The sequence below is a fragment of the Mauremys mutica genome, chromosome 1 (assembly GCF_020497125.1).
Source record: "Mauremys mutica isolate MM-2020 ecotype Southern chromosome 1, ASM2049712v1, whole genome shotgun sequence".
In the NCBI taxonomy this organism is placed as follows: domain Eukaryota; kingdom Metazoa; phylum Chordata; order Testudines; family Geoemydidae; genus Mauremys; species Mauremys mutica.
Window position 1 is genome coordinate 302,657,211 of NC_059072.1, and position 23,786 is coordinate 302,680,996.

General features: G+C 42.7%; 1 protein-coding gene across 9 annotated transcripts in view; it reads right to left on the reverse strand.

Moving 5' to 3' along the window:
* ENOX1 (ecto-NOX disulfide-thiol exchanger 1) overlaps nucleotides 1–23,786 on the reverse strand; it is a 495,678-nt gene that overhangs the window by 46,570 nt on the left and 425,322 nt on the right. For all 9 annotated transcript variants that reach the window (XM_045012813.1, XM_045012820.1, XM_045012827.1 and 6 more), the window contains one exon: nucleotides 12,339–12,523. In XM_045012813.1, the coding sequence (XP_044868748.1) occupies nucleotides 12,339–12,523 (185 nt within the window). The remainder of the gene's footprint in view (nucleotides 1–12,338; nucleotides 12,524–23,786) is intronic.

The window sequence follows — 23,786 nt, forward strand, 5'->3', positions numbered from 1 at the left end:
GGCGTGGATGAGACATGCACTTTGCCAGTGGGTTTCACAGATATTTTCTGACAGCAGAGGAATGTTGGGACTCAGGAATCTTGGGTTCTTTTCTAGGCTTTGGAAGAGAGTATGTTCTAGAGCAGTGGTTCTCAAAGCCAGTCCATCACTTGTTCAGGGAAAGCCCCTGGTGGGCCGGGCTGGTTTGTTTACCTGCCGCATCTGCAGGTTCAGCATCGCAGCTCCCACTGGCGACAGTTCACCGCTCCAGGCCAATGAGGGCTGCTGGAAGTGGCACAGGCCAAGAGATGTGCTGGCCACCACCACTTCCCACAGGGAAGCTCAGTGGTTTGAGTATTGGCCTGCTAAACCCAGGGTTGTGAGTTCAATCCTTGGTCCTGCTAGTGAAAGCAGGGGGCTGGACTCAATGACCTTTTGGGGTCCCTTCCAGCTCTATGAGATAGGTATATCTCTTCCCCTCAGCCCTGGCATCTCCTGGCTCCTAGTCTCTTTGCCCAACCAGTCACAGCTTCTCCCCTCCTCCAGGCTCTCAGGTCCAGTCTCCCTGCTCAACTAGTCCCAGTATCCCCTGTCCTGGGTGAACAGGCTCAGTACTCTGGAACTGCTCTGAACGAAGTTCAGACAAGACCCTCTTGTAGTGTGACAACCCCTCCAGGCATACTCTCACTAGGGCAAGCCTCCTTGGCTTCAGTGCCTCTGGGTCTGACCTCAAAGCATTCAGCACCCCTGTTTCTGCAGTGAGCTCTCTGCAGTGAGTCCACCCGAATAGGACACCGGGAGAAGCCTTACATCCCCCCAAGAGGCCATGCACCCCCAATGTCTGCAGTCAGCAGTGACTCTCAGACAGCACTGTAAAACAGAAGGGTTTATTAGTCATCTGGAACACAGCACAGAACTGTTCTTGTTAGCACAGAAAGCAGGAAGATTCAGCAAAGCCCTTCTTGGGGAGATCCAGAACCCAGAACTCTCCTCCAAAGCCCCAAACCAGGAGACTGACCAGCTTCCAGGAGCCCACTCTCAGTCACGCCTAGTTGCCCCTCCTCCATCCTTTGTTTCTTTCCCAGACAAACTGGTCACCTGGTCTCCACCTCTCTCTTTGTTCTCCAACACGTTGCAGCCGGCTGGATCTTGGCAGAGGATGGGCCTTGGCCATCAGTTGCCAGGATACAGAATATCCAGCCATTGTCTGGGCCCAGGCAGCTAGACGGCAGTGCAACAATCACACACCCTTGTCCCACCACCTAGACACTCGTGCAACACATAACGGAAACTGAGGCACACACACAGTATTCATACAAAACAGTAGGAAAATTCCCACTTCGTCACATCTCCCTACACACAATTCCCAGCACAGTTTCTCTCTGCCTTTCCCCGCCCGTAGTTCCAGTCTCACCAGTCTCCTTTCCTTCTCCCCATTCCAGCTGTTATATTCTTGGTATTCAAATCAGGCAGCTTGTTCCTCCATGCTGCCAGGGCAGCGGGAGGAGGGTCACTGGGAGCACAGGAGAGGCAGACTTCTTTCTCTCAGTTCTGGTGCTCTGATGCCCAGAACATCCAGGAGCTACAATTACAAGTTAAGTCCAGCTTCACCACTCTCCACCGGAATGAATGATGCTCAGTTGCTCTGTGGGATGGCACATGTGCAATCTGGTCACATGTAGGAGCTGTAAGCAGGTGGACCACATTCAGTTTGGTCAATGCTAGGAGTGCTGAAGCACTTGTGTGAGACGGTATCGTCAGAGATTTTAGCTGCTAAATTCTAAGAAGTCTCTGATCATGTGTGAACTGCAATTTTCCAAAGATTTATAACTTAGCCAAATTTGGACAGATTTTTATGTGACCAGCAAAAGGCACATCACTGACACAAAGCCATGCCCCTGATAAATGTAAAGTCCCTGCTCCAGAGGGAAGTGTCAAAAAAGGTTGTCAGAACTTTTTTAATTTTGCAAAACAACCCATTTTCCTCTAGCCTCATTCTCAGAAAAGGTTAAACTCTTTTGACTGAAATTTTCTAAAACAATTCAACCTAAGGCAAAACACTCAGCATTCAAAATTTCAGCCTAAACAGTTGAAGTTTGGCAAAGTGATAAGCAACTGAAAACAGGGTCTGATAATGGGAAGGGCCAGGCAACCTTAATAATGTAACATGGTGTTATCAGCCCTGCATAAAATTATCAGTCGTTTCATGAAGGTCCCAAGCAACTATGATAAAATAACAGTATTTAATTATTTTGAATTATTTTGCTTATGAAATTATTATGCTTATTAAAAATTGACATATAGATATTTCTTCTGCTCTTCAGTTTGGTGTACAATTACATTAACTTAAGGTAAAACTGGAATCCTTTTGCGTTTTTGTTTGTTTTGCCTGTTCCTGGTACCTCCATTCCTCCTGCTCCTCTGCCAGTCCCAATCCCCCAATTGTCTGATTCTCTTTTTACACTCACGTTATCTCCTCCTGCCCTGTCTCAATGCTCGTTATGTCCCACCCTCGATTCACAGATTCCAAGACTAGAAGGGACCATCTAGGCTGACCTTCTGTGTAACAAAGGCTTAACTTCTCCCAAATAATTCCTAGAGTGTAACTTTCAGAAAAACATCCAATCTTGATTTATAAATTGTCAGTGATGAAGAATCCATCATGACCCTGGGTAAATTGTTACAATGGCTTATTACTCTCACTGTAAAAAATGTACAACATTTCCAGTCTGAATTTGCCTAGTTTTGATTTCCAACCCTTGAATCGTGTTATACCTTTCTCTGCTCGATTGAAAGAGCCCTTTACTAAGTATTTGTTCCCCATGTAGATACTCACAGACTATAATCAATTGCTTTTAGCACAGTCACCAAAGTGCTTGCTCATTTGTTCAACTATCAACTACTTCCAACCACTTTATCCCCAGTGTGAACATTTACTGAAGGTGCCTAGTTTTTCATAACTTTAGTACCGTTCCTGCATTCTCTTCAATCAGCAATTCTGCAATTTTCTCAGTGAAAGTGGTCAGCCTTTTACGGACAAGTTCTATTCGTTAAAAATCCATGACATGTATTGCTCGTGGCTCTGTTATGCCTTAGATGTTTGCAGAGGTTTTATCCTCTACCAGTCACTGATTTGAAAGCTGCACAGGTGTACACTGAACAAAAATAATCATCTATAGATAGCCATTTGGTAGTCTATGAAAGATGAACTTCTGGAATAGGTCCAGCTCATCTGAGGAGCTCTTGCCTTCAGCCAGTCCTCTCTCCAGGAGTCAAAGACTAGAGGTCTGGTCTGACGCTAACTGTGTTGTGTTTCCCTTTTTAAGCTCCTCCCTCTAAGTCTGACCTCTCTCACAGCTGTGGTTGGATGGGACCAACTGAGCCCACATAAACGCCTTAATCCTGTGTTTCCCAATGTGAGATTTGTATACCCCATCACAAGGAGTTTGCTTACATTACCACTGACTCTCCTGTATCTGCTTCATACATAATCAGAAAATTTCAATCTCCAGTGCTATTAATCTGGAATCATTCATGAGGACTAAAATAGCTGTTATCAAAGCAACCCTGCAGATTGTAAAAGGTAGCTTTTTTTTTTTTTTTTTACACATTCCCTATCTCCAATGCTGAACATCTTCCAGTAAAGTTCAGTATCACCCATACTGCACAGATTTCAAAAGTGCAGACAGCAAATTACCATCTTAAACCAATCTTCTCTTTATCTGAAATATTAAATATAGAAGGCATTCTAGAAGCCAGCTGAATTACTCAGGCTGTGTGCAATGTGGTGCCAGCGTGGCTAGGAATGCTAACATCCATACAAAACAGAATACCCCCAAACATATGAAAATCCCTAAAGGTAAAGCAACAGCTTTCTGTTTATCATCATCGCAAAGCCACTGAATACTTCCCCCAAGCCCTGCATTTACCAAAAAAAATACTGTATGTATAAATGTAATATATATTATATACATGCATATAGACGTATATGCATAAGTATACACCCCACCCCACAAGGACAATGGACAAACCGTCCCTAGTGAACGGCTCCACCATGAAAACATCTTTTATAACCAGCTATCTAAATAGCCCAACAAGCACATTCTAGAAATAGACCACAAGACCTTAGGTCATATTTAAGACTGTAAGGTTTTTAGGATATTAAAAAAGAACCCCTGCCATTCCAATATATTTAGCTGTTATACCACCAAATGCTTCTACTGTTGCTCTTTCAGTCACAATTTTGTTTAGAGCTGCTGGCAATGAAACACAAAATGATAATAAGAATTTAACTTTACTAAAAATTTAAGTACATTACACTTGCTATAATGAACATTTCTGACGAGGTAACCAAGTTTGTTATAACAAGGTATTCATTATAGCATACCTTGTACCTGGGAGGGGATATGAGCTTTCCTCCCAGCCTCTGAAATGGCTGTGGCTTTTCCACTGAACAGGATCTGTAGCAAACCAGTTAAAACAGACTACCAAACAGACATCAGAGGGTGACAGTTTTCAGTCACTAACCACCTAGGATCTGATCTAGCAATGTTTGCTCATGTGAATAGTTCTTATTCATGCATGAATGGAACTATTTCCCCTGGGGCAGACTTGAATCAGAGATCTAGTGGTGAAAGTCTCCCTGTCCCATCATGAATTCCATTAGCTATCCAGGCTAGCAATTTCTTTTTTTAAAAGCAAAACCCAGTCAAGTCAATTAAAAACTTTATTCTACACAAATAAAGAGAATTCAGAACCTGCAAAATGGAAAAGGCCAAAAATCAGCAACGGAAATGTGTTTCAAGCTTCTTAGAGGCTATTTACAAATAATAGAAGAAAAGAAGAATGTAAACATTTATTGACAGAATTCTCCTTAGGGTTAAAGAAAAAAATGAAGCAAAATGAAGGAACACACACACACACACACACACACACACACGCACGCACAATTTGTAGCCATCAAACCTATTAGCTCTATGGATTAGCTGGAATATCAAGTTTCTACATTACTAAAACAGGATTTCATATCATAAATGGCCAGTGCATGGCAGCCTTGAATAATGGGAGCGCAACTTCCCATCTGAGCAAATATGCATTAGTAACAAGACACTGATGAGACCAGACAAATCACCAAGGAAACAAGAAAATGTGAAAGACGAGTCAAAGGAGATGGCAGCACGTGCTTTAGAAATGAGTTGTAAATGAAGCTAGCCACACTGCAGCATTTATATTAACATATGACCAGGCCTAATATGAGACTGGGCAAATTAAAAGGTAATTAATGAATTTTTAAAAATTACAATGAAGGGAAATCCAGCATATCAGCTAGGTGAAGGCTATGGCACTTAGCCCTCTTGTTCCCCAGCCCTGCCCACTTTACAGAATACATTAGGATCTCACTATCTGGGAGGCTGATGAGATTTGTAATGGAAGAAGGATCTAAATCCTGACCTGGCACAGCGCTGATTAAGAGCCCTTTGCATTCTCTGCTACCGGCTCCAGCTGGCCAGGGCTCCACCCTTAGCAGTGAACCTTGCTGGTCTTCTGACCAGGAACAAAGTGCACACTCAACATTTGCTGATGCTGCTGGTAGCAGCATGCATGTTAAGCTGTGTTTTTTTATTTGGGGTGGGACAAGCATGCCCCCATAGGTAAGGACATTAGGCAGGCCTACCTCTTGGTGCATATTACTGTGTTATATGCTGTCCTGCTGACATCTTGAGTGTGAAGGTCTCAATGCTGCACAGCAGAGGGCAGGGCTGAGCCCAAGACAGGCAGACAGGCGTGCGCGTGCACACACACACACACACACACACACAGAATGAGACATTAATCAGGCTTCAATTTCATACATTTGTTTTGTACTTAGAAGGGATGACAATTTCATTCTACAAAAGCAGAACACTGAATAATATGTATAAGTATGTCTATTTCTCCATGTGACCACAAATTGCATAAAACCACTTCTCCATAACCAAAGCATGCTCACTTTTAACAAACCCACTTAGATTTTAGATTTTCTTTTTCAAAAAGAAATATTTGATTGATCTTTAAAGCAAAGTTAAAAAAAAATCTTACACATTGAGTCTAGAGAAACTACAGAGATGAATAGAAAGCCTTGAAGTTGGTGTAGATAAAAATTACTGGTCTACTGTACTTTGCAAAGGTTCACGTTTTGAGCTGACTCAAATTTGCCATGAATTTTAATTTTACCATTCATCTTTAAAGAAATGAGTATTCACCACTAAGGCTGGAGTTTTCAGAAGTGCTCAGCCTTGGCCTAACTTTGCTTCCATTGACTTCATGGGAGCAGAATTAGGCCAACATCAAATGCTTTTGAATATTCCACCCTAAAGCTAAGAAGAATGTAACCAGCGGGAGAGGTTTAGTGTTTAAGGATTTCCTGCAAAAGGGCTAGATTATAATCTTCATGTAAACATCAGTCAGTGTGCTTTCTACTGAGGTGTCTACCTTAGGCTTTTTTCCCTAAAATTCTCTACTGCTGTTGCCACCACTTCAGGTCCATCACTGGTGGCAGCTGTCAGGGTACAACTACCAAGTCATCTAGATCTCAGAACGGATCTAGATGACTTGGTAGTTAAAACCTCAATGGGGCCTTATTTACACTAACACTTCTATTGCTGCTACGACTTGTGAAGTTGAACTGGTGATAGCTACAGTAGGAAATTTTAGGGGGAAACGCCCACAGTAAACAACGCCTTAGGTAGGGGTTGCCACATTTGGAGGAAAACTCCAGTCTCCCATTCTGAGATAAAATACATCATTGTACTGTAAACCTATAGGTGCACTTTATTAATAATAATAATTATTGTTTAAATATAAACAGCAGCAGATAGGTATTTGATGGTAAACCTAATGGGATGTTAAATTCAAAGTGTAAAGGAAAGAGTGCTTAAGCATCCTTTGGCCTGGTCTACACTTAAACTTAGGTTGACCTAGCTATGTCACTCAAGGTTGTGAAAAATTTCACACCCTGTACAATGCAGTTAGGTGGCTCTAACTCCCAATGTGTATGCAGCTAGGTGGACAGAAGAAATGTTCCATTGACCTCCTCCTCCGGGGGTGGATTTACTACAGTGATGGAAAAACCCCTTCTGTTGTGGTAGTAAGTAGTTACACTACAGTGATATAGCTGCAGTGCTGCATCTGTACAGATGTAGCCCTTGTAGAACAGACATACTGTTACTGGGCCCCTTCCTCCCCCTTCCCAGAAACAGGGTTACTTGTTTTCAGAATTCAAATGTCATTCAGTAATACCAGGTTTTTGCTAATGCTGTTGCTCTTTGTAAATTTATAGATCAAATTAAGATTCATACTCTGGAGAGCAATAAAAATATTTTCAACTTAATCACTCTAGTCTATTTATTCAGCAGGTAAAAAGTGAATATAAGGGTGATATTTTTTTCTCTTTATTTACTCCCCTTTCTAATACTGCATTTTTAGAAGAAACAGGTTAATCTTGATCGTGTGTATGCTGGGCGACATGTTGAGTAAATGTTTAGTGAGTACAGAGTGGAAGGATAAAACAGAATAAATAAGCCCTTCTGTAGTCAGGATATACTAATGAATATAACCCACAATAAGCCCCATCCACCTGATCACGCTATGATTCTTAGCATTCATCTGTGGCTGGAACATTCACACCTAAGGATGAATGGGTTGTTATAGTTGTCATGACAGACCTGGATTCTGCGATTTTCAGGCTTTTACAAAAGTATCTGTGACTTTTGACATTTGGGAAAGTTTGCATGTGAGTGAATGGAATGAATGTGATTGAGGTTCATGGGAGTTTAGATAGTGGATCAACCACAAGAAAGAAGTGAAGAAAAAGGTCCCAAATACATCCATCCTACAATTTACTGAACTCATCCCTGTGAAGAAATATGCTCTCAGCCCCCGCCCGCTGAAGTCACTGGGATCATGATGACAGGGCCAGCGCAACCCACTAGGCGACCGGGTGCTAACATTTTGGGGGCGGCGACCGCTGCTGCTAGATCTTCGGCCGCCCCAGTTGTCGGCGGTATTTCGGGGGTGGGACCTTCCGCCGCCTCTGTCGGGGCGGCATTTCGGGGGCGGGACCTTCCGCTGCCTAGGGCGCCAAAAAAGCTGGTGGTGCTCCTGCATGATGATATACAATTTCCCCTCCGCCTCTAGGTAAAAGACAATATTTTTCATTCCAACTATGATGGAGTCTGGCTTACATAATTTAACTCTGATAGAGCAACGTCTAGAAGAATAGTGTGGACTTTTCAAAAGCGCTCATCATTGGCCTAAACTCGGCTCCCATTAAAGTGAATGGTCAAACTCCAGTGCGCTCCAGCAAAGTTAGGTGAATGCTGAGTGCTTTTGAAAATCCCACCAATAGTTATTACTATTTGCTACATAATGATGGCATCCTTTATGATGAATGAAATGCACGTAATGGCAAGGTCCATAATCAACCAATTTACAGCATAGGATCTAGTTCCTCTAAGGTATTTAGGTATCTAACTTCCATTGATTTCATCTAAGTACCTTTGAGGAAGAGCCTGAAACCTGACAAGTGTTGGGCACCTCCAGCTCCCAGTGACTTCAGTGGGAGATGCAGGATGCGCAGCAAAACAACCCAAATGCCCTGGCAAGTAGAGGACGGTTCTGTCTAAGACCTGGGTTCAAAGTGGCCATTTGTTATCACAGCATTTGCACTGTTTGAATTGTTTGCATTGTAAATAGCAGAACAAAGGTTCTTTTGCAGGCTAATCCTTTTGCTCTTAGTATTTTTAACTATGTTTTTGTGACATTTCCTTTGTTCAGTATGACTTCCCTGTGACTCTTCCTAAAGACGGCCAAGTCAAACCCTCAGTCCTGTTCTTCATAAGTCTCAACTGAAATAATGTTCCCAAGGTAGTGTGAGGACACAGCACAAGGTCCACACTATAGGACAGTCTACAGGCCAATACTGTTAATAGTCTGATAAATAATTCTCTAAGGAATTCATAAGGTCATCTGGTATGCATTAAAAATTAATCAAAATGAGTTTCAGCATCACTCAGAATATATGTCATCTATAATCTCTATATGGTAAAAACCCATGTCCTGTTGTCTGGGCATTTTCAATCATTTCACATTAGTAAGGCAAGATTCAAATATACTTAGCACTGAGTGATTAACGTTCGATCCTAAAATATCTAACCTGTTCCCCAAAACAACACTGGAATAACATTCTGATAGCAAAATCTCTCTGATCATATAGTTTCCTTAAGTCGTTTCCAGAAGTGAGATGCTCAAATACAGAGCAATTTGAAAAGGTATATATTTTGTGTGTGCATCCCCATATAGAAATACATGGAAGCTAACAACACCTACATAGTAGTGACAAGTTAATTCAATTTCCATCTTAAGATCAGGTAAAGTGTACCTCGTTTGTTACCATGGATACAAGACATTATTTCCATTTGTTTGAGACTTCATAGTGGGTATGAAATTAGATGGTGACACAAATTCATGGAGGGAGTTAACTCAAAAACACATAACTTCAATGCCTAAGCTGCTATTACACATTTTTCGACAACATAAATTGCTAGATTGCTATGACTGCCCATATGGTATACTTCATGAGCAAATCTCTATGGGATTTTGCTGATAATGCTTTTGAGCAACAGAAGTGATGAGAGAAGAGAAAATAATCACTCATTTCATCAGTCCTGGAAGTGTGCAAAAGAAACCTGAAAAATCACCAGATAATTGGAGTGCATTAAAAATATATCAGTGTTGCATTATTTGCTACTGTTTGGCACCAAGTCTGTGCACAGAAAATTTCTTGATGCTCAAAATGCATCCATTTTCTCAGCCAGACCTGTTCTTCAACTGTAGCTCAAATCAATTATTCTTTAGTTTTCGAAGTGAGAGGGAGGAGGGGGTGGGATGCGGAGGGAAGTGAGTGTGAATGGAAAGGAAGAAGGATGAGGAACACATTTTTTAATGTACAGGTAGGGCTCAGGAACTCGGTGGAAACCAGTTCATCTTGTCTTAAATTAAATATAATATATACAACAAGATAAAAGGGAATGAGAGAGGTCTTCTTGTTAAACCATTACTAGCCAAGACCTGGATGTGTGTTTAATATTTCATATAGAGCCTGATTTTCATAGGTGCTGTACACATGCTATGCTGATGGATTTCAATTAAAGCTGTCAATCTTCAGCATTTCTGAAAACCAAACTCAGACTCTATAGGTTCTACCTAAATGAGAGGCCAATTTCTAAATATTCCTGGATGAATCACAGGAAAAGTGTAAAGGTCATGAGGTGTCACAAGTGCTACTAACAACCCAAACCCATCTACTCCAGTGTTTCTCAAACTGGAGTCACTGCTTGTGTAGGGAAAGCCCCTGGCGGGCCAGGCCGGTTTGTTTACCTGCCCCGTCCACAGGCCCGGTCGATCGCGGCTCCCACTGGCCACGGTTCGCTGCTCCAGGCCAATGGGAGCTGCTGGAAGTAGTGTGGGCTGAGGGACTTACTGGACAATGCTTCCAGCAGCCCCCATTGGCCTGCAGCAGTGAACCGTGGCCAGTGGGAGCTGTAATCAGCTGGACCTGTGGACGGGGCAGGTAAACAAACCGGCCTGGCCCGCCGGGGCTTTCCCTACACAAGTGGCGACCCCAGTTTGAGAAACACTGATCTACTCAAACCCATTAAAATTGTCCACAAAAGTGACCCAACTCAGCTCCATTCTGCTGTTGAACCTGCTAACAACTTCCCAACAAAACTCCTGATCTCTGCAATCCTCAGCATATCCTCAAATCAGCTTCCAACTTCTTGAACCTTTTGTAATCCTCCCCCATAGGAAGTTGGTTGGCTTAATCCCAGATGCCAAACTAGCAAAAAATTCGAAAACTCACATCAAAATGTCAAAGATTTAAAAAAACATGGAGGATGGGAAACTGCAGTTGCTGTGACACAGCTAGATAGTGGATAATAAGCGATGGGTTTTCTCTTAACACGCTTGATTAACAATATTGATATCTAGCTGAAGTTTCAATACTAATTCAATTAGAATTCCAGGGCCTGATTCTCTTGTGCCCTTGCACCTCAGGTGACAATCTAAACCAGTGGCAAGTGAGTGTAAAAACACTACCACTTGGATTTGGTAGCAGCTTATACCCATTTGTACTGGTGTGAATGAGTACACAAAGTGCAGGGCAATGGAGAACAGGCACTAAGGCTCAGATTTAGCAAAGCATGTGTTCATGTGCTTAACATTAATGAAGTCAGCGACACTTAAGCATGTGCTTAAGTAAGGAAGAGATCATTCACATGCTTAAAGCATGTACTTAAGTGCTTGAAGGCCTAAGACACTTTAGCTTCTTTTTTTATACCTGAATTGGAAGAGCAACTAATGCCTAATTTGTTAATTCTCATATATTTTATTAAGAAATTATTCACTTAGGCCACAAATTCTCCCAACATTGTAAAAGAAAGGTGAGATCTGGGTGTTCATGTACAGAGCTGTACTGAAGCTCACTCCTGGTCAGAAGGCATAAGTCTGGGGCCTCACAATGACTACTAACTGCAATGTCACAGAGAGGGGATTTACGACTTCCAACAATAATATCAGAAGTGGGAGCTGATTAACATTTTGGAAACAGAAGAGACTAAGAAATAAAGGGCCAGTCTGTGGCTTTAAGCCACTGGCCACAGTAGAGGGGAAGTGGAGGTGTACTACACCAGCAGCAGCTTCTGGAGACATTATGTCTCACTCAGTTACAATGGGCCAGGGCCTCAGCTAGTGCAAGTCAATCTAGCACCGCTGACTACAGTGGTGGCATGTCAATTTACACTTGCTGAGGACATGGACAAGTGTCTTTAGAAGTGTCGTGGGAGCATGGGCCACAGCAGCCCTTGCTACAGCCTTTGCAATAGTACTGTGTGTTCTCTCCCCTGTGCGCACTGCACAGCTCTGATGCTGTTTAAGGATGGTGGGGCTATGATCCATACCTGACCTGCTACCTTTGGGGCACTGGCCATGGTAGGTTGGAAAAGGCTTCTTAAACCTGCTACCTTCTTGCAGAGCTAGGCCAACCCATGCTGCAATCACACCTCTGACCGCAGTGTAGACATCCCCTTTGTCAGCAGGTCTTTAATCCCTGTGGCCTGATGCTGCCATCCTTATACACCCAAAACAGCCTGCAGAAATCAACAGGCATTTGAGTATGCAAAGAAATCACGGTCAGGTCCCTTAGCATCTTACAAAAACTGATTTTAGCGGTGCAAAAATGTGCAGTGCTTTTTTCCTAACCAAAAATGCCCCTTTTGCATATACATTATTGAGAAAAGACATTAAAAATTGACTCATCGTACCTGCTGCATGCCTTGCATTGTCTGCTGCAGGAATTTCAACTGTTGGTCCTTTGTGAGACTTTCTTCGGTCCGAAAGAGTTGTCCTTTCTCTTGTTTTAGAAGCTCCACTTCATTTCTGTAAGCATCCAGCTGCCATCTGAGGCTGTCATTCTCTTCCTTCAGTGCATAAGCTTGGGCTGTTAGAGCTATGAGAAAATGAACATGCCAAAAAAATAAATAAAAGATCAATATGATGACTCATTTGCTGGCAGATAACATAGAGGGCATTGTTCAGACAAAAGGGGATGCAGCATAAATATATACAAGGTAAACACTCCACTCTTAGGTTGGTCTAGAGAAAATTAAACTGGTTAAAGCCTTAAGAACATTTGTAGAGCATTTTGGGTTCTACACAGCACACTAAGCCCAAACTCTGACTCAGGTTCATGCCCCAGCGCCCCTTCCATCCACACAGAAATGAGTCTGACTTGGGTCAGGAAATCCTCTTGGCTGGGGTCTATGAACCCTGCTGGAGGGAGCGTCAGAGCCTGAGTCCCGCTGTTATGTGGGTCAGAGCCCAGGCATTTTGTAGTGTGGATGCAGCTCAAGTCTGAGTTGCCACTCTGGGTCTGGAGAGTCCACCACACAGAGGAACATCTCAAACGGTCTGCTAATGGTTTACAAAGAGTCTAGTAGCTCATTAGAAATAGCAGGACTAATAAACTCTCACAGCTTCATTGGTTCAATTTCAACTGGTTTAGTGCCAGAGTGAACACAGACAAGCTGAAATGGTTCAACTAGTCCTCCCTATTAATGCCCCACAGTACACTAAGGGCTTGTCTAAAGGGGGACACTCAGGAAAGTTCATCCAAATTAAAGTGAGTTAGTTAAATTGCATTTAATTCCTATGTGGAAAAGTTTTATTCTGAATCAAAATGTCCTAAATTCGATTTATCTTAATTCACTTCCCTGAGCGTTTCTGTTTAGTCAAGCCCTAAGTGGCCTTGTGACATCTCCCAGGATGCACTACTTCTGGGAGCTAGTTGTGAATTGTGAGACAAAAGGAATTGCAAATGAAATAGTTCAGGACAGCACAAGTGTGGATATGGGGCAAAACAAACCAATTTGGTATGACTAGTGTGGAGACACTTAATTCTTTACACTTAATCTGGTTCAGTAACAAATGGTTCAGTTCTTTAGTGCAGACAAGGCCTTATATAAATATCCTAAAGCAGGATTTCTTGACGTGGAGGTTGGGATACGCATGGCAATTGCAGATACGTGTTAAGGGGTCATGACAACCTTGCCTTTCTGATATTGCTAAATGGGAGGACAGATGTGGCCAGATGTGTAAAGGTTGGGAGAAGAATGCTGACGGTAAGGACAGAGGTTGAGAACCACTGCCCAAGAGAAATGTCCTAAGAGAGACTTCAGAAAATGACCTATTACTGACAACAGATGTCAGCAATGATTCTCTTCCTACCCCACCACCTCAAACTAGTGTTGAAAACAGTTTAGCTGTGAATGAATTTTTGACACTGATTCTAAAAGTGTGCTAGAGCCCTGATGTAACATGGAAATCATTCATTTTTTTTCTACAAGGGCAGTATCTACTCTTGACAGTTTCTTACCTGTGTCTCAGCAATGGTGCAGTCATACTTGTACAACTGATAGCATAAGCTGCAGTGGAGCTGAGATGTATGCATTCTACCACTGAGTCACATATGGAGGTAAAAATGTCTGCTGACCTCCACTAGAGATTCACTGTTTCTGAAAACAGGCACGAAATTTCTGAGTGTGGGAAGGCATAATGGTGCTGAAAACAGTTTTGTTCTGTGTACATTAGCATTTGATGGAGGCATAGTCAACAAGAGGTTAGTGAGACGAGGCCATAAATTGTTGCTCTAAATTTCAATCACTCTTCATAGACTGGCTGCTAAAATTAGACATAGATTTTAGGTGAGAAACTGACATCCAGCGTAAAGGCAAAATTCTTAAGTTCTTAAATTGGCAAAACTTTATTGACTTCACAGCATTTGCCCAGCAATGTTATAGAAACTGATGTGACTGTTTAATATTTATACTATGGTAGCACCCAGAGGTTCCAGTCAGGATTAAGGCCCTGTTATGCTAGGGAGTTTTGCCTAAGTAAAGCTTTTTGGATTTGGTCCCAAGAGAGAGGAAATGTGGAAACTCCACTCCTGCCTCCCTGCGAATTCTCCGGTTACAAGGAATCATTTAGACAGAGAAATGATGTAATAGAGCAAAATTATATAAAATGCAAATGCTCAACAAAAAAAAAACCACAAAACCCCAACGACAACCAGACTTGGCACTACAAGAACTTTACTACATTAGCTGCATTGAAAGATACTGAAGTCATTTCCTTAGGAAGCTCCATTTGGCCCCTTTTCAATTTAGAATGGCATTTTTATTATCATAACTGATAGCAGGTGTTTGTGAAGAAATCGATTAGTATGCAGGGATGGAAATTACATTTGCCAAATGAATTGCACAGTCTGCAATATAAGCCTAAATTTGTATAGCAAAATGTGGAAGGTTATAAAGCATATACCAAGAACACTATTTAAACAAATTATCTGAGCATAAATACACATAGGGAAGTGTGACAGCTGTTATTTCAGGGATACTGTTAACGTCCTAGAGAAGAACTTTACTCTTGACCGTTCTTATACTTGGCAACAACAATGGTCATTTGGCTTAGCAAAGTATGATGCAGTCCTATCTTTATTATTGGACTGTGATATCACTATGAAATAGCTGCAATTAAAAAAAACCCTCCAAAATTCTATCCGCATTTTGTAATAGGAGCACAAACCTGATTAAATGATTTCAAGCTTGATATTACAGAATTTTACTTGCCATCGACAGTAACAATATGGCTACTTTCCAGAGGATAAGAAATTATATATTAACACCACTTAACTTAACACCACTTAATATATTAACACCACCACCACTTAATTATATATTAACACCACTTCAGGCCTCTCTTGAACAGACCTTGCTGCATAAAGAGTCCCTTGTATCCTGTGTAATCTCACATAACATGACTCAAAATCTTTGTCAAACTAGTTTGCTGTCTGAACAGGCGATCTCAATACATCATTAGCAATAAAAATACTTTACTTTTGACAAGACAAACCTTTCTTTGACCCAATTAATTTCTATTATTTTGCAAACAATACAAATACATTATTGCAAATATAGTGTAGTCATTAAAATACACCTATACGTTCATTGTTGCATCTAATTTGGCTCCTCCACAGCATCTCTCTGGAAGATTTAGCTGCAGCCTCAGAATTGCTATATCATATTAAATTGTTTTGAAAAGCATGTAATCATTCTTCCATGATAAAATTTACCCTCAAGAAATTGTTGTGAGGAGTCTAATGGGCAACTAAGAGGACAGAAGCTTTTTTCATAACAACCAAATAACTACATCTGAGAAAAATAGGCTAAGCAAACACAAACCTCCAGTCCAATAGAAAGTATTTTTCTAAATTTGCTCCTCTAATTCAGAGAGAGGCCTGAACCAAACTTCCAAATGTTGCAGTTTTGCACTTCTTTTCAGTGTACCGAGGCTACTAAATGTATAAACTAGTATATTCATGCTGCCCAGCAGACATCACTTTATGGTTAGCTAGAGTCATTACACAGTGCTATGCACCACCACTGGGTTAACCTTGACTTCCACACAGAAACTTTAACCAGTGGATAACCTCCCACTCTGTTAGGTACAGAAGGGACACTAAGGCAACAGAACCTGTACTTTTCCACTGCTTTGGGGAGGCAGTGGGAAGAATGTGCATCTCCTGTGCATCACGTAACCCAGCTCCAAGAGAAATCCCCGAAAGCTGTTGCACAGATGGAAGGGACTGGGTCTGTACAGCTGTTGGCTTGTTATCTCTGATGGAGTTCAGGTGCTAGGACCTCACAGCCTATCCTGGCCGGAATAACAGCTGTGGATATTTCCACTGCCAGCGGGTGTGTCGACACAGCCAGTGACAGCAAGCCTCTGAGCCCAGGTCGACAGACTCAGGCTCACACAACTGCGATACAAATGGCTGTGTAGACATTGCTTTGAAGTTGCAGCTCAGGTTGGAGCTTGGACTCTGAAGCCCACGCCTGCCCTGGTCTTCGGAGCTCAAGCTCCAGCCTGAGCCATAAGCCACAAGCCAGAGGCTCACTGCTGTCGGCTGTGTAGACATGTGGCCCTGGTGGAATACTCCTTCCCCTCCTTTCTCCGGGGAATATGCTCAGCCCATTTATTGGAGCTGGGTGCCTGGGAGAGGATTTGAGGCCTAGTGTGCAATGCTGCTGACTGCTGTTTGGCAAGTGGGCTGAACAAGAGCCCATTAAACATTGTAAGAATCACCTGCAAGTGACAAAACTGGTTGCCAATTCACGTGACAGGTATAAGCAATGCTATAGAGTATTTGCTATCCGCATCGAAGTTATTAGAAGCTAGTTACAAGGAGGCTTGTGAAGTTTGCATTAATCTTTAGCTACCTGACCCGGACAGCTAACCCCACAGGCCTAAACATTTTATTCTGAGCTGTATATTATCACCTTCAACATTTTAAGAATAACTCTTGGGCAAGGATCAAGTAACACACACTGTTTGAACAGTTACAAGTGACTCTTTATCATAGGAAACAACATACTTTCTGTTTTTTTAGAAACATGAGCACTTATAATACTCGTGAACACTTAGCAGAATCTCAATATTCAATTATTATTTGTAATTCAATAGTACCAAGAAGTCCCAATCAGGGCTGGTGCCTCATTGTTCTAGGCATTGGACAAATACATAGAAAGACACGATCCAGGTCCCAAAGTGCTTACAAACTAATTGAAGACAAGGCACAACAGATGAATGTCACAGACAATAAGAGGAAATGGGGGAGAGAACATGAGGGTAACAGTAGTAAGATCATGAATTACACAGGATACCTTGAGGGGTCTAAATCATTTTAAAAATTGTTAAGAACACGAGAACATAAGTCTGGCCCTACTGGGTCAGACCAAAGATCCATCTAGCCCAGTATCCTGTCTTCTGCCAGTGGCCAATGCCAGGTGCCCCAGAAGGAATGAACAGAACAGGTGATCATCAAGTGATCCATCCCCTGTCCCCCATTCCCAGCTTCTGGCAAACAGACGCTAGGGACACCATCCCTGCCCATCCTGGCTAATAGCCATTGATGGACCTATCCTCCATGAAATTATCTAGTTCTTTTTTGAATCCTGTTATAGTCTTGGCCTTCACAACATCCTCTGGCAAGGAGTTCTACCGGCTGACTGTGTGTTGTGTGAAGAAATACTTCCTTTCATTTATTTTAAACCCACTGCCTATTAATTTCATTTGGGGACCCCTAGTTCTTGTGTTATGAGAAGGAGTAAATAACACTTCCTTATTTACTTTCTCCACACCAGTCATGATTTTATAGACCTCTGTCCTATCCCCCCCCTTAATCATCTCTTTTCCAAACTGAAAAGTCCGAGTCTTATTAATCTCTCCTCATACGGCAGCCATTCCATACCCCTAATAATTTTTGTTGCCCTTTTCTGAACCTTTTCTAATTCCAATATATCTTTTTTGAGATGGGGCGACCACATCTGCACACAGCATCAAAGATGTGGGCATACCATAGATTTATATAGAGGTAATATGATATTTTCTGTCTTATTATCTATCCCTTTCTTAGCAATTCCCAACATTCTGTTTGCTTTTTTGACTGCCGCTGAACATTGAGTGTATGTTTTCAGAGAACTATCCACAATGACTCCAAGATCTCTTTCTTGAGTGGTAACAGCTAATTTAGACCCCATCATTTTATATGTATAGTTGGGATTATATTTTCCAATGTGCATTACTTTGCATTTATCAACATTGAATTTCAATTACCATTTTGTTGCCCAGTCACCCAGTTTTGTGAGATCCTTTTGTAGCTTTTTGCAGTCTGCTTGGGATTTAACTATCTTGAGTAGTTTTGTATCATCTGCAAATTTTGCCACCTCACTGTTTACCCCTATTTCCAGATAATTTATGAATATGTTGAACAGCACTGGTCCCAGTACAGGCCCCTGGGGGACACCACTATTTATCTCTCTCCACTCTGAAAACTCACCATTTATTCTTACCCTTTGTTTCGTACCTTTTAACCAGTTATTGATCCATGAGAGGACCTTACCTCTTATCCCATGACAGCTTACTTTGCTTAAGAGCCTTTGGTGAGGGATTTTGTCTTGTTACCCCCAGTCCTTTACCAAGCCATGAATAATAGATAACTACTTGTAGGCTTCATGTTATCAGCGAGTCATGAGACAAATTGGAGGATTGGGTCAAAAGAAATCTGATGAGGTTCAACAAGGACAAGTGCAGAGTCCTGCACTTAAGAAGGAAGAATCCCATGCATTGCTACAGGCTGGGACCGACTGGCTAAGCAGCAGTTCTGCAGAAAAGAACCTAGGGATTACAGTGGACGAGAAGCTGGATATGAGTCAGAAGAATGCTCTTGTTGCAAAGAAGGCCAATGGCATATTGGGCTGTATTAGTTGGAGCATTGCCAGCAGATCCAGGGAAGTGATTATTCCCCTCTATTCGCCACTGGTGAAGCCACACCTGGAGTACTGCGTCCAGTTTTGGTCCCCTCACTACAGAAGGGATGTGGACAAATTGGAGAGAGTCCAGTGGAGGGCAATGGAAATGATTAGGGGGCTGGGGCACATGACTTACAAGGAGAGGCTGAGGGAACTGGGGTTACAGAAGAGAAGAGCGAGGGGAGATTTGATAGTAGCCTTCAACTACCTGAAGGGCGATCCCAAAGAGTATGGAGCTAGGCTGTTCTCAGTGGTGGCAGATGACAGAACAAGAATCAATGGTCTCAAGTTGCAGTGTGGGAGGTCTAGGTTGGATATCAGGAAACATTATTTCACTAGGAGGGTGGTGAAGCACTGTAATGGATTACCTAGGGAGGTGGTGTAATCTCCATCCTTAGAGGTTTTTAAGGCCCGGCTTGACAAAGCCCTGGCTGCGATGATTTAGTTGGTGTTGGTCCTGCTTTAAGCAGGGGATTGGATTAGATGACCTCCTGAGGTCTTTTCCAACCCTAATATTCTATGATTTGGGGCGAGCATTCAAGTGTAAGGGGCACCAGGAAAGTAGATGTAGACAAACCCGTAGTTTTATTATTGAGCATTATTGTTGGAGCAGAGTATTGGGGAAGAGGGCAGAATAAGCAAGAGCGGATAAGTTGGGAAGGCACAGCTGGTAAGGTCCTTCATTTCTTTAGCTAAAGAATGCAATTGCAACGCAACAAAATAATCACTTGTAATTTACATACTGAAAGTACCCACCCATTTAACTTTTTAATAACAGAAATAACACTGAATTTGGTGTACTAGAACAACTGTAAATTAATCCCACAATTTTAACAATAAATGGTCTCTTGTTACCGGACTTAAATTAAAGCAACTCAGATCATTTCTGAAAAGGTGACAGGAATTCTTAAAATTGAATCTTAATAACTCTTCCAAATTAATTAATAGGAAAACACCCTTTTTATCTACAGACAATCAACTTTGAGAGTTTCCTTACAAAACAACGTGCGGACTCTAAAAGGGATTTATCTTCAGAAAGAACACTTAATATGAGGAAAGATCCTTTTCCAGAAACATCAGCAAAAAGGACTATTACTGCTTCACCTCTTTTTCACTGCAAAATCTTGGAAAGGCTAGGATTTGTAGCAATAGCCACTGCAGTAAGACAATACTGACATAGAACAGAGAATACTAACATTTTACAATCCATCTCAGGATTGATTGGGATCAGAAAATAAAGCTCTGTCTCCTACCAGCACTTCTATGGGGCACACAAATTACTTTATATTTTTTTACCTTTATTACGTGGTGTGTCACACGCAAATCAAAACTTTGTATGTCTACACTGCCCCCATTACAGTGCAGCCGTGGCAGCACTATGATTTGGGCAGTGTAGTCACACTTTATCACCGGGAGAGTGATAAAACCACCCTGAACGAGCAGTGGTAGCTTTATTGCTGGGAGTGCAGCTCCCGGCGATAAAGCACTATCTATACTGGCACTTTTCAGTGCTAAAACTTCAGTCGCTCGGGGGGGTGTTTTTTCACACCCCTGAACAACTAATGTTTTGGGGCTGAAAGTGGCAGTGTAGACACAGCCTAATAAGTAATGGCCGGTGGCCAAGGCAGGCTAGAGGGCAACTCCAGGGAGCCAGGAGGTCAATCACTATCAGAGGCAATTCAGGGCAATGGTCTAAAAGGGGTCAGTAGCTGGAAGATCCAACCCAAGGGGCCAGGGCAGTGGGTTAGGGAGACGAGGTCAGGCAAGGTAGCAGGGCAGGTTTGGGTGAGGCAGCAGGGCAGGGTCAGGCAAGTCCGTCTAGGTAGCAACCAAGAAATGGTCTGTTGCTCAGATAGCTTCCTCTTCCTGTTGGAGTCTCTATATAGTCCATGTATCCAATGAGAATGCTGTCTGTCCAACCAATCATGTGCCTGAGGTATGGCTGCTGTGGATCTGTAGGCCTTTAGCATTAAGGTTGTTGGTCAGGAGTGGTGGTTCAGTGTGCTGTCATGGTGCAGCAGCTAAGAATGTCGACTAGGATGACCAATCTGTAAGAATTCTTTGAGAGTGTCAACAAGCATGCGGACAAGGGTGATCCAGTGGATATAATGTACTTGGACTTGCAGAAAGACTTTAATAAGGTCCCTCACTGAAGGCTCTTAAGCAAAGTAAGCAGTAATGGGATAAGAGGAAAGGTCCTCTCATGTCCAGTAAGAAAAAGAATAATCCTCTTACCTTTTAGGGGATCAGGTCAACTATCCTGACATCTATGCCATATGTCTCTACTTGTGTGTTTTATGAACAGGTTGTATTAGTTTATGATTATTATTTTAGTTGGTATGCTATTTCGATTACACTTGACTTACCAAATTGTAATAATAGCCAATGGAGTCCATGTGTAATGAGCCATATCCTGTGACACCATGTCCACTTTGTATTCATACTGTCTCTTCACTGGTCATTTCCAATAATTAGAGATGGTTGAAAACCACAACAATTTTCAGTGAAAAATTTGGGGTTTTTTTCCCCATTGAAAACTGAATTTTTTATGAACATTGAAATTTGGGAAATTTCAACCAACCAACTGTATACTTTGGTCTTACGTTGCTCATTCATCATCATCACCATTCCCATAACCGCATTGGTCATTGGGGCGCCATTGCATTGATGAGCAATCAACCAATTGTCTCCACCCCTGACGATTGTGTGTCAGTGCTTGAATCTCCGTGAAGTCCATTTCTGTACACTCTTTTATGTTGTCAATCCATCTCTTCTTCTCTCTACCTCTTCTTCTCTTCCCCTGTACTGTCCGTTGGAGGATGATCTTGGATAGGCCAGATGATCTTCTTACATGGCCATAACACTTCAGCTTGCACTTCTTTACAGTCATCAGGAGGTCTTCATATGACCTAGCACGTTGGATAATGATGTTTCAGACCTCTTCATTGGTGATGTGGTCGAAGTAGGAGATGCTCAGGATTTTAGGGAAGTATCTCCTCTCTACTACCTGGATTTTCCATTCAAGTTCTGTCATAAGAGTCCATGTCTCGCACACATACAGAAAAATGGGGATGACCAGTGCATGCAGCAGTTTCAGTTTGTTTTCCAAGGAGATGTTCTTATTCCTCCAAATTGGCTTTAGTATTGCCACTGCTGCTGTTGTTTGCGCAGTTCTTGCCTGAATTTCTGCCTTGGATCCTTCATCAGTGATGATTGCCCAAAAATATTTGAACTGTTTCACTGTCTCCAGCTCTTGCCACTGACAGTGATATGTGAGCTGATCCCATCATATTTGTTTGTCATCAGCTTGGTTTTCTCTGCACTAATTTCCGTGCCATATTTTGAAGAGGTTTCATCCAATCGTTTCACAAGGTTGGCAAATTCACCTTCACTGCCTGCCAGGCCATCAATGTCATCAGTGAACTGAAGTCAGGCATACAGTAGTTTAATGGTAAGAATAAGTTTACAATCAACATTGTACTTCTTTATGGTTGCCCAGAGAGCTTCATGCCATACTCTGTCAAATGCCTTCTTGAAGTCAACAAAGACGTGTAGATGTCCTGCTGGTGTTGTAAGTACTTCTCACATAGAACACAAAGGTTGAAAATCTGTTCTGTGGTACTTCTTCCACCACAAAAGCCAGCCTGTTCTTCAGCAATGATATTCTCCACTTGTGGCTTCCATCTGTTCAATAGGAAACCCTGCTCCTGCTGTGAGGGGTTTAAAAGCAGCCTGGCAGGGCTTGAGAGCGGCTGCTCTCAAGGCTGGGTTGATTGAGGAATTGGCTGCAGGTGAGGCCACACCCAGTCAGGCCACAGCTGGCCCCTATAAAAGGCCAGGGATGCCAGAAGCTCAGACAGTCTCTCTCTGCCTTCAGAGCGAGAGAAGGGCCTGGCTGCAGGGAGCTAGAGACTGGATACCTGAGTGAAGCAGGGCTGGGGAAAGGCTGAGGAGCTGGGGAGCTCCAGCCTGGAAAGCCCCAGGCTGCGGCCTAGCAGAGGGCCAACAGGTACTAGGGGTTGCAGAGGGCAGCCCAGGGGTAGGCCAAGGCAGCAGGTCCAAACCCCTTTGCCTGTGATGAATAGGCTGATACTGCAGTCTGCCCCAGAGTGTGGGGCTAGACAATGACTGGCAGTAGCCAATACTGAGGCAAGGTGGGGATAGAGGTTGAGGGTTCCTGAGGAGGGGAGACCCTAAGAGAAAGGGGTTACTGCTAGGGGGCAGCACCCCATGTAAAAGGGCACCGGGTCCAGGGAGGGACACAGGGGCCTGAGAACAGGTGGATCACCAGCCTGCAGAGGGCGCTCCAGCGCTGGAATAGAGCTAATTCCTGGAGTCACCAGCAGGAGGCGCCGCAGGGGTGAGTCAGCCCGTCTACAGATGGCTAAGTAAGTTTATAGTCCGGTAATTTTGACACAATTGCAGGTTGCCTTTCTTTGGCAGAGTGATGATTAGTGACTGTGTCCATGTGGAGGGCCACTCACCAGTCTGCCAGATCTTGTTGCAGATCTTGGTGAGTACATCTATTACTATTTCTCCTCCAAATTTCATCAGTTCGGCTGGGATGTTGTCAATACCTATAGCCTTTCCATTCTTGAGTGATTTCAATGCTGACTCCACTTCTTCACGTAGTATTGGAAAGTCATCCTCCTCTGTTGAATCTGGGCTGTCTAAGACACTAGGATCTCCATTTGTCTAGTAGTTGTATAGATCAGAGCAGTAGTTTGTCCACCTTTTGATGATGTCCCTTTCTTCTGTAAGACTGTTCCCTTCTTTGTCTTGAATTGCTTACTGATACAAGTGTCTAGCGTCTGGCTCACTCGTGGCGGTTCCATTTAAAATGGA